Source organism: Cheilinus undulatus, linkage group 12 (assembly GCF_018320785.1).
Source record: "Cheilinus undulatus linkage group 12, ASM1832078v1, whole genome shotgun sequence".
Classification (NCBI taxonomy): domain Eukaryota; kingdom Metazoa; phylum Chordata; class Actinopteri; order Labriformes; family Labridae; genus Cheilinus; species Cheilinus undulatus.
In genome coordinates this window covers 33,705,242-33,715,803 of record NC_054876.1, presented here as the reverse complement: position 1 = coordinate 33,715,803, position 10,562 = coordinate 33,705,242, and the positions used below count along the sequence as shown (strand labels likewise).

The 10,562-nt window shown below is 39.4% G+C and overlaps 1 protein-coding gene across 1 annotated transcript; it reads right to left on the bottom strand.

Moving 5' to 3' along the window:
• Positions 1-860: 860 nt before the first annotated feature.
• On the bottom strand, positions 861-6,990 carry angptl5 (angiopoietin-like 5). The gene is made up of 8 exons (XM_041802057.1): positions 6,849-6,990; positions 4,691-4,862; positions 4,287-4,390; positions 4,103-4,196; positions 3,215-3,318; positions 3,018-3,138; positions 1,275-1,460; positions 861-1,180 (listed from the first exon to the last, which is right to left on the bottom strand). Exons 1-8 carry the CDS (start codon positions 6,903-6,905, stop codon positions 861-863), a joined length of 1,158 nt encoding a protein of 385 aa, XP_041657991.1. The 5' UTR covers positions 6,906-6,990.
• Positions 6,991-10,562: the final 3,572 nt, after the last annotated feature.

Sequence of the window (10,562 nt, the reverse complement as noted above, 5' to 3'; positions counted from 1 at the left end):
CTTCTTATAAGAAATGTTACTCCGTCCTGTTAAAACTGCAGCTATAGCTCTATCCAAGCAAATCCCTTCATCAGTCACCATTATGTACCAGAGGGGATCTACACCAGGTCCATACCTACGGCTTCGTTCTCCTCAAATAATGCCAATTGGTCCATTTATTCTCAGACAGGGAACAAATGTTTCAGCCTAAACCTTTGTTAGATTGCTCAGCCGGATGACAGACATGGAGTCTGGCCAATCCGCTGGCTGTGCAGGGTGAAAGAAAATCTACATTTCTTGCATTCTCTGCTTTTTTGTTTTACCTTGACAAACTAGCAGCATAAAAATGCCATTAAACAGCTGGTGGTGATCAATATTAAGTCGGGTTACACTTTTTCTCCCCATATGCAACCCACTAAAACTGACTCCACAAGCTACTTTTGGGTCCCACCAGTTTGAAATTATGAGCAAGAGTGTAAATTTGTTGTCAAAAGGTGACAATAGAGGGACCACTTGGCACATTTTTGACTGGGTAATATGGCACAACAACCTCTTATTGGCAAGGGAGATTTGATGGAATTTGCAGATTTTATTATATTTTAAGCTCTTTTATATAATCAAAGCAAAAATGTAGAACACGTAATTAATTTCTTTTAGCTTTCTGGTTGCTTCAGTGTCAGTGTGTTGCTCTATTAGATTTTTATAATTACTGGTGTATTTGACCACACCTTCAAGGCATACTTTTAGAAAAGGTGACCAAAATGAGAAACAAATCAGAGGTCCTGTTACACTTTAAATGTTTAATAAAACCCAAAGTTGTACAAAGATGCAGTGCAACTTATACAAAAGGTGCTTTATCTTTCTCCCCCTCCTTTTCTCTGTCAGTTATTGGTTGCAATCCTCCTGATTTTCATTGTAACAGATTTAATTGTGTGAGGGATCCCATTCTGTCTCCAGGTGTCCCATAAGATGTGTGTCCTTTGGCCCTGGTTCTGCTCTAAGTCCTCAGGAGAGCCGTTCAGGTTTGCCAGGCCACACTGGTTGAACCACCATCCTGTGTGGTTTTGTTTAGCGCTGCAGCTCTCCACTGTGCGGTTGTCGATGGAGCAGAAAGGGTTACAGCCGTCGTTGTCCACATCTGAGGCGCTGAATGGAGCTGTGTCCTGGTTCTGATCCTGATCGTAGCCTCGAAATGCATCACCTGTTCAGAAACACACAGAGTAGTTATGACTACTTTAGCTTTAGCTCTGTATGCAAATAAAACACTTCCCATTGTTTTTTTTTTTGTGTCTCACCTGCGCTGCCTGCGTATCTGCCCAGGTGTATGCTGAAGAACTTGGTTTCACTGTCCACGTGGAAATCATCATATGAAGCATAAGACATGACATCATCACTGGAAACCAGAGCAATGTGAAGCTGGAAGCGAGTATCCTTCTGGTTTACTAAGTAAAACACCTTCTTCAAACCCAACCAGTGTTCTCCTACAAACGCACAAAAACAAACACACAAAACCAGGAAAATAACAGGAAAAAAGTCAATAACCGACAGTTCAATAAATGATCTAGATCAGAAGTTCACAACTGGTTGATGCACAGGTGTGAGCCTGGGATATAAACATGGGGGGGTCTTTGATGCAATGAAATCTTAAGCGGTAGGGATGCACAATGTTATCAGTGTGACATCAATAGCAGCAGATAGCCTACTGAAAAACTTGACAGTATCAGCTGATGTGGAATTTTCTGCCTTTTTCTTTGTTCTTGTTTATTCCTCAAACTTTTTTATTTTTCAGATTTTTTTTTTTCATTATAAAACTGTAGATAATTTTATAATTATCCAGGAGGCCTCAGTGGCCTAGAGGTTATGTGCAGAGGCTGTTTCCTTAAAGAGGCCAACCCGGGCCAAGACAGTCTGGTTGCAGACAGCTATTGCGAGACTTCACCTCTGTCAGAACAGAGATATACACCAAAACTTTGAAAATAAAGTCAGATAAAACTTAAGGTAAAGGTTAGAATACCAAAGTTAAAAGTCAAAAACCTGATCAGTAAAACCCGTTTACAAAATATTTAATGAAGCTGAGTAACCCGTCTGCTTTCACACGAAAGGCTTGCCCACCATGAAACATCGAACACAGCTTATGTTGCTAACAATGCTACGTTATCTACATAGGTAACATAGCTTACCCAGCTGAAATAGCTAATGCTAACAAAGTTACGTTAGCTTTATTAGCTTATGCTGTGTTTCCTAATGCTCACATAGCTACGCTACCTACATCAATAATGTAGCTTTAACATAAGCTATGCCTCAAAGCTCACATTGCAAAAGCTAGTGCTAAAGTAGCTACAATGGGTAATGAGGTAAGGTTAACTGTGTTGTTGGCATAGCTATAATGGTAATAAAGCTAAGGCTAGCCACCTTTCACAGAACTACTTTTAAACTACTTAAGTCTACTGAAGTGAGGGAAAGGGCCACAAGTCAGATTTGGACCAGGGCCACCCTCTTACATGGGGTACGCCTTAAACCACAAGACTATCTGCACCCCCTTAATTTAATCTTTGATTAGATCTCTGACCTTAATTTAATTTTTATCTATGATATGATTCTTAGTAATGTTTGAGTGTGGTTATTTCATGAATTTAACTGTCAGACATTTATAAATGAAGTCGAATTAAAAAAACTAAACATATAAAATGTTATATTGGCTTATTACGCCGCTTTTTCTGACATAGGTGGCATCTTACAGTAGTGTTGTGCAAGTGGTGGCGTCTGAGACCTGCAGTTTGCAGCGAGACTCCTCTCAACCACATATAAATTTGGCCCGTGTGGCCTGAATCTTTCTGAAATCCTATGTATAGTGAACGTATAAAATCCCACAAATAAATCTTTAAAGGAATCAGAGTATCAGCAACTTGTCGTTGCATTGCTTACTGATGATCTCATACAGTTAAAACACCTGGTGTTACATTTTTAGCTGTTTTTCAGACCTGTAATTTGGGTGTTAAAATGTAGGGCAGAAAGCTGTCACTCTGAGTCAATACAACCTGCAAGGTTTCCAAAGCCATCAGCATAATCAGCCCAGGGTCGTTTGAAGTCAGTCAGCCCATCTATCCTGCGTTGAATCACGGTCCATCCACCTCCCATATAATCCATCTCACAGAAAACCTGCAGCACACATTTGGTTTTAATCGATGACTGATGACTTGTTAAAAAACATGAAATTATTGATTTATTTATGTACCTCAAATGAGGAGTCTGTGTTCTCTGGGTGGACAATGTAAATACCACTGGGGATCTTTGGGACGACTGACATGAGATTGTCTTTGATATCACTGCAGTCTCTTCCTATTCAAAGCAAACATGGAAATTTATACTCTCGAAAGCAGCTTCTGTTCACAAAGGAATTAGTGCATATCTGGATCCTAATAATTTATTAGTTTGGAAAAGTGTTTCACTGTAATCACATTGAGTACCCTTATGTTTAGGCTGCACGGTGTTTATCCCTTTGGATTATAGACAGCTCTGAGAAAGGAGGAGAAGCATAAACCAGTCCACCTGAGTATATGCACTGCAGTTGTCATTTATTTCTTTATTATCTCTTTCCATATCTCAAAATATTAGCCTGATACTTCGAACCAAAGTTTTAATAGTTAACTAAACTAACAAAACAACTGAAATTAACATCACTGAAACTGAAACCAACATAAAAGCTGTCAGATAAAAACTGTATTGTTTTTATCTGCTTCGTGGCTTAGTTGCTGTTGTTCCTAAACACTTCCACTTTCTTGGCCATGCCAACTTGTATATATCCTTTGTTAAAGCTATAGAAAACACAGGATCTTTCTTTTCTCTGGGTTGTTGATTTCACCAAAGGATTTCACTATGAATGTAAAGTCTAATTGTAATTTTGCTGGTTAACCTAAAGACAGATGAAATATTAAACAGGGATCACAGTTACTCCTTATTAGTTTATATTAAGGTTACAGTAAAGTCATTTTCAGTGTGGATTATTTCTCTCCTTAGATTAGGAAGATATTTGCAGAACAACTCCTTTTCACAAAGCAGCACAATATTCATTCATAAAAAACTGTGGAAATTGTGCCAAACAGTAAAATCTGGAGTGAGTTACCGTGGGATTGCACAGGTTTGACTGAGTACATCTCAGTGTTGCTTCGTTGAACTTCAGCGCTCAGGATCTGCACTTTTGTCATCAGCTCTGTTACCTGGAAAGGAGACACAACTGTTCACGCAGGCAACTAATCAGATGCTGTGAAACTTTGTTACTAATAGTTAAGAGGAAGTCTTCACTTCACCTGACTGCTGAGGATGTCCAGGGCTCTCTGCTGCTCCTCCATCACATCCCTCATCAGCTTCCTGGTGCTGCGTCCAAACGCCAGCAGAGACTGCTGTAGCTGGCCTACACACCCATTCACAAACATGCACAATTTCAGTACTTATGAAGTCATCAACATGGTTCTTATTATAACCATCAGAGCTCAGTGCTTAACTCAAACCATTCTTTATTTAATATGGCGACTTAACATAACTTAATAATCAGATGTTTTCTTTTAAAACAGTCCTATTTTTGTATTTCTAGAGTTCAGTCAAAGGTCCCCACAATACTATTTTTTCACTGTGTAGTCCCCAAAAAGATAGCAAAACACACACACACACACACACACACTATGTGAAATATGAAATAAAAGTTAAAGTTTACCACAGATTGACTGTTTCTCATCTCTTAGCAGTTTCACAGTGATGTCACACGGTATGGAGCATGAGTCCCAACCTTTAGCTCCACCTGCTGCTGCTTTCTGGCTTTTAGCGGGAGCATCAGAAACCTCCTCGTTGATTTCTGAGTGATTGAAATGTTTGCTGTTTGCTGAGCCCTGGTAATAAGTAGAGAAACATTGAGACAGTTTTATAACCAGTTGCAATGAATTATGCAAAGTTTTTGAAAATCTGAATGATGCATCACATCGCTTCATATCATTTTGTTTTGTTTCCTATCGTCTTGTATCAGAAGGTTTCATATTGTATCCTATCATTTCATTTAATTTCCTTTTGTTTGTATCGTTTTTTATGCTGTCGTATTGCATCACATTGCTTCATATTGGTAGTTACATACCATATTGTTTCACTTCGTACTATACCGTATCCTGTTGTTTTGTATCATAATATATCCTATTGCTTTGTATCATTTCGTATCATTTAGTTTCATATCGTATCGTATCCTTTCGAATGGTTTCAGAATGTGTTGTTTCTTTTGTGTCATTTCATATCGTTTTGTCTTGTATTACATTGCTTCAAAGTATTCACTTTACCGTATTGTTTTGCTCTGCATTTTATATATCGAATTGTATCGTATCAAAACTTTGTAAGACAGGTCTGCCCAGAAATAGTGGGGCCCCTGGGAGACCCACTAGACAGGCCCATCCCAGATGTTATTTAATATTATAGATGGAGCGGAGGGACTTAGATCAACAGCATTAGCGCTAGCCAACAGGCTAACATTCTTCTCTATGGCCTGACTCCAATTAGCTTTGGAGCTGACTGCAAACAGTTTGCTAAAAGTCAAACTTGGTTGACATTACTGTCCTAAAAGCTAAGAATAATGGAGCTACTGACAACTTGAATATTACAAATAGTTTCCCACACTGTTTATTAAAGATGGGTTTACATTTTCAACCAAGCAACAACAAATTAAATGTATATTTATGTTTCATTCATGAGGGGGTATTTAGGTTTGAAATCAGAGGCAATCATTGCTTCAATTTAGAGTCAGCAAGGCCTTTGCTACCACCCATGAGCCCCTCCATGTTTTGTGTAGGGGAATCCTGACCTTGCACTTTTTAAAAGAAAAGTCAGATTGGTTTCTCTTTCACCATCCCTGTTGAGAAAGTTAATGCTGATAAAGTTGATTTTGATTGGCTAGTGAGATTTTGACTGAGTGCTGAAAAAGCTGGACTACACTGGTTTTGTATAAAAAGCAGAGTTGCTATGTAGAATGAAAAACTGTGCCCGTGGACACCTGCCCTTAAAAAGCATACTAAGAACTACATATAAAACAGAAACCATGTCAGAGAAAACATACTGGCATGTGTTGCTATTTCAGAGTTTGTCCCATCTGTTAACATGCAGGAGGCAGAACGTATGGCCTCCAGCAGCCTGTCAGCAAAGGGCTACAAATGTTTTGGCTTCACCTTTAAGAAGCTCTTGTTTCGTCCCTCTTTTTATGATAAAATTTCAAAAGGGCTTATTACTTTTCTAGTCTTATTCCCTGCTAAATGCTGCTTTTTACACTATAGGTTTCATTTGCCCCATTTTTACACTGATCATCATCCCGTTCATGTCCATTTACATGTTCCTGACAGAGCAGTTGGAGCAACTTGTAGTTTAATGTCTGACCCAGGAACACTTGGGCATGAGCCTGCAGGAGATGGGGATCAAACCACCAACCTTCTGGTTGAAATGCAGACGACTCTTCCACCTGGGCTCTTATATAGTGGCCTCTCTCATGACAATCTCCTAATACTTGTTGCATTAAACATGCTTTTCATATCTTAAACATTTTGTTGAAAATGCATCATTGACTTTAACATAAAGTTTGAATGCAGAATTAACCTTGCCAAGTATATTTTACACAAAAAATATTTTTAAATGACGCCTGCATGATACCAAACAGTTTTCAATCTTTGATTGCATCAGCACTTCTAAAAGCCTTTTAGTTTCAGGTGTTTGTTTATTCCCTCCACCTTTAGCTGTCAAATACACAAATATACTCCAAAAGCCACCTTATAAGTCACAGTCCAGTAGAAAATGTACATGTTATGGTGAAAGAGATAAATTTATGACACGCATTATCTCATACATACTGTGGAGGAGAGCAGATGAGGCAGCAGCAGGAGGAGGATAGTTGTTTTCCACATCATGTCAGTGATGTCTGACCGTGATTATTTCCTGATCTGTGCTCCGTCACCAGCAGCCGCTCTTTAATTTTTCCACAGACTCTGCTCTTTTTCCTCACACGTCCATCCTTCTCATCTTCCAAGTTTGAGTCTGCATCTGTCGCTGCCTCTCAGATGTCAAACTTCCTCCTCACTCCCTCTCCTAGTGCCTCCCTTTTCTCCACCTCCATCAGTCACTCCCACTTCCTTGTAAAATTTCTGTGACAACAGCACCTTTAGGAGGAGGTCAGATCTGTAGATGGTGAGGTGGTAAAACTGGATTTATTTCAGACAAGCTAAATGTGCTGAATCAAGATTTGTGGTGAGGAGTGATTATCTTCCCCCTCTGTTTCTATTAGCAGGCATGACTTTTTACAGGTTTAATTCTGGCACCAGCATGAGAAACAGATGTGGAAAGGGAAGTGGGCAGGTTGGTTTTTAATATGGGAAGGCTTTCTCTGTGTCTTTGCATAGGAGCTGCAGCTTAAAGCAGGGTGTCTCTGCCTCTCCCCCCATATTAAACCCCTCTCCTCTATTTGCTGACCACTGACTCACGCATCTGAAACCAGCCTCCCACAGTCTCAGACCAATTACTCCAGTTAACTGGGCAGTCAAGCAGTGAGGAAAGTGAAAAGTGATAAAAAGGGCAGCAGCACATTCCAGTCAGGGTCCAGCTGGAGCCAGCCAACCCGTCACTTCCCTGGAAAGGAGAGAAAATCTTTGCAGTGGGGGCCAGAGAAAAGATTTTCTGTTGTTCTGAACCTGTGTGAGTTTACAGCCGTGGTCGGTCAGTCAGAGGAATGTGGAGAGCCTGGCGCTGCCGCCCTGGGGCCCCCACATCTGTCCCATGTTACAGAGCCTGCTGTTGTTAAGCAGCATGTGAATGACCGAGAAGATCATGACAACATGCAGGCGAGACAAGGTTAGCATGAGTTTGATTGGATTTTTGATAGGAAAAGGACTCTTTTGACTTATTTAGTTGGAAAAACTGGGAATGTACACCACACAGTAAGAGCTAAGTGTGGAAAAAAGTCTGAAAACAGGGCGTAATCACACTGGCAGGTACATTGCCTCTTTTTAATAATTTTCAACAAGCTAAAATATTGTTTAAGCATTAATGCGTCTCAAAAAGTGGTGCTGTTTCATATTCTTATAACTTGTTTATTTTGGAGTCCAGGATGGATATAATTATTGTAAAGAAACCCTAAGGCATGAGTGTCCAAACTATGGGCCACAACCTCCTGTGACCCAGGGTCTGTTTGTAAAAATAGAAAGTGGAAGCATTTAGGAACAACAGCAACTGAGGCACATGAAATCATTGCGCAGGGTCAATGACTGCTAGGGTGCATGGTGTCTAAAAGTCACCAACACTCTGCAGAGTTCTGTTTTTTTAGGGTTTGAGCTAGACCCCTTATCTCCAGTGAAGGGCAGTCTTAACACTTCAGCATACCAAGACATTTTGGTTTCTTCAGTTCGGAGAGAGGTGAAATGTCTTCAGGAACCTTAATCAAGTCTAGTATTTCTGTTAAGCTTTCGCCCCATACCTCAGGTCTGGAAAATAAATCTCCTAAGCCGTAGTTCTCCAGCAGACTGAAAGAATGTGCTACATTTTGCCAAACTGATTTTACCCTCTACCTTTACAAGCCTTCCAGGGCCGGCTGCTGAGAAGCATCCCCACAGCATGATGCTGCAACCGCTGTGCTTCACAGTGGTGCGTTTGTGGTGATGTGCAGTGTTTGGTGTCTATTAAACATGGCGTCTTGTCTGATGTCCAAAGGGCACCATTTTGGTCTCATTAGACCAAAGAACTTTCCGCCACTTGATCATGGAGTCTCCTACATGCCTTTTGGTGAACTCTAGTCAAGATTTAATGAGTTTTCTTCAATGGGGGCTTTCTCTTTGCCACTCTCCCATAAAGCTTTCACTAGTGTTGGCGTATGCAGAGTCTCTCCTATATCAGTTGCTGAAGCTTGTAACTCCTTCAGGGTAGTTATATGTGTCTTGGTGGCATCTCTTACTAGTCTCCTTCTTGCACGCTCACTCAGTTTGTGAGGATGGCCTGATCTTGGCAGATTTACACATGTGCCATATTCCTGCCATTTCTTGATGATGTAATTAACTGTACTCCAGGAGATAATCAGTGCCTTGGATTTTTTTGTATCCATTCCCTGACTAATACTTGTCCTTCGCCATCTTTCTGCAGTGCTTGGATCTTTTGTCTTGATGGTGTAATGGTAGCCAGGAATACTGAGTAAACAGTGACTGGACCTTCCAGACACAGGTGTCTTCATATTACAATCACTTGAGACACATTCACTCATCAGGTGATCCCTATTTCACTAATTGAGACTACTAGCACCAATTGGCTGAACCTCTGTGGAATTGGGTCAGTCACTTTAAAGGGGTGAATATTTATGCATTCACTTATTTACCTTGCATATTTATATATATTTTTGTCAAAAAGCCAAATTGTATTGACCATGTTTGATTTATAAAATCAATAAAAGGGTAAAACATCCAAGAAGGTAAATATATTTTTTATTGACACTAGCTGCAAGTTGATGAATTTGATCTTTAGAATGAAAGGATACTTCACGGTTAATAGAAACCCAAGTTTCCTTTTTATCAAGCTGCTCTGAAGTGTAATCAGACAGTGTGAAAGTGATGAAAAGAATTATATTAAAGATGTGTTGCAGTGCCATCTGCTGCACTGGGGTTCGAATTACATTTCTTATATTTGTTTTGTTGGTTAAGATCTTTTGCCTGTTGTCTTACTTCTTCCAAAAAGTCACAACTTATGACTGAAATAAAAAACAGTGAACATGTTCTCAGTGATCAGAGTTTATTATATTTAAAAAAACAATTCTACATTTATTATACAAATTCTATAAATCTATAAATGGTTTGTTATGTGTGTAGGAAAATACATAATAGCACTTTTTCTTGTGTGTAAAAATTTGTTTTGTTTTGTTTTGTTTTTTTTGATAGTGAAATTTCCCCCCAAAGTTGGTGATGTATGATGTACTTGTGAAGAGTTTTTGATTCGTCTGTTATCTGCTAACTACAAATCTACAAGTGGTACCAGAGTGTTAAAAAAAAGGGGCATTTAAAAGTATGTAAATACTTTATTATCAAAGTTAGAAGTGAGTCACTGCAGACTGATGGTTTCCTCAGAGCTGCTGGAAATGTCTGTTGACCTTTCATTCACCCCAGACTTTAACAACTCCTTCATGGATTCAGACAGGAAGTGGTGCTCGGACTTAATCAGTCACACTCTGCTGAATGTCTGTGCTGAAAACATCAAAAGCAGTAGAGTACATGGAGGGAAATGTGAAATTAAACCATGCAAACATGGAATAGTCACACATTTACATATGCAGTTTTTTTTTTTTTTTTTTTTTTTGTTCTTCTAAACTTTAATTAATAGATAAATATCACAGGAAGAGTAACCAATAGGGAAGCTTTAAACTAAAAATGATTTTTAAATTGGTTGAACACTATTTGAAGCAGCAGTGAGAATGGATTTGATAGATGTGAAATGAAACTCTATGCACACTAATCTTGGGGCCACATTGCAGGAAAGTTCCTGGTTTGAATCTTGGTCAGCCAGGGCCTTTCTATGGAGAGTTTGCATGTTCTTCT

Coding starts and splice junctions, on each gene's coding strand:
- angptl5 (XM_041802057.1), bottom strand. CDS start 6,905: ATGATGTGGAAAACAACTATCCTCCTCCTGCTGCTGCCTCATCTGCTC. Junction 4,197..4,286: donor TGGACATCCTCAGCAGTCAG/GTGAAGTGAAGA, acceptor TCTCCTTTCCAG/GTAACAGAGCTGATGACAAA. Junction 1,461..3,017: donor TGGCTTTGGAAACCTTGCAG/GTTGTATTGACT, acceptor GTGCGTTTGTAG/GAGAACACTGGTTGGGTTTG.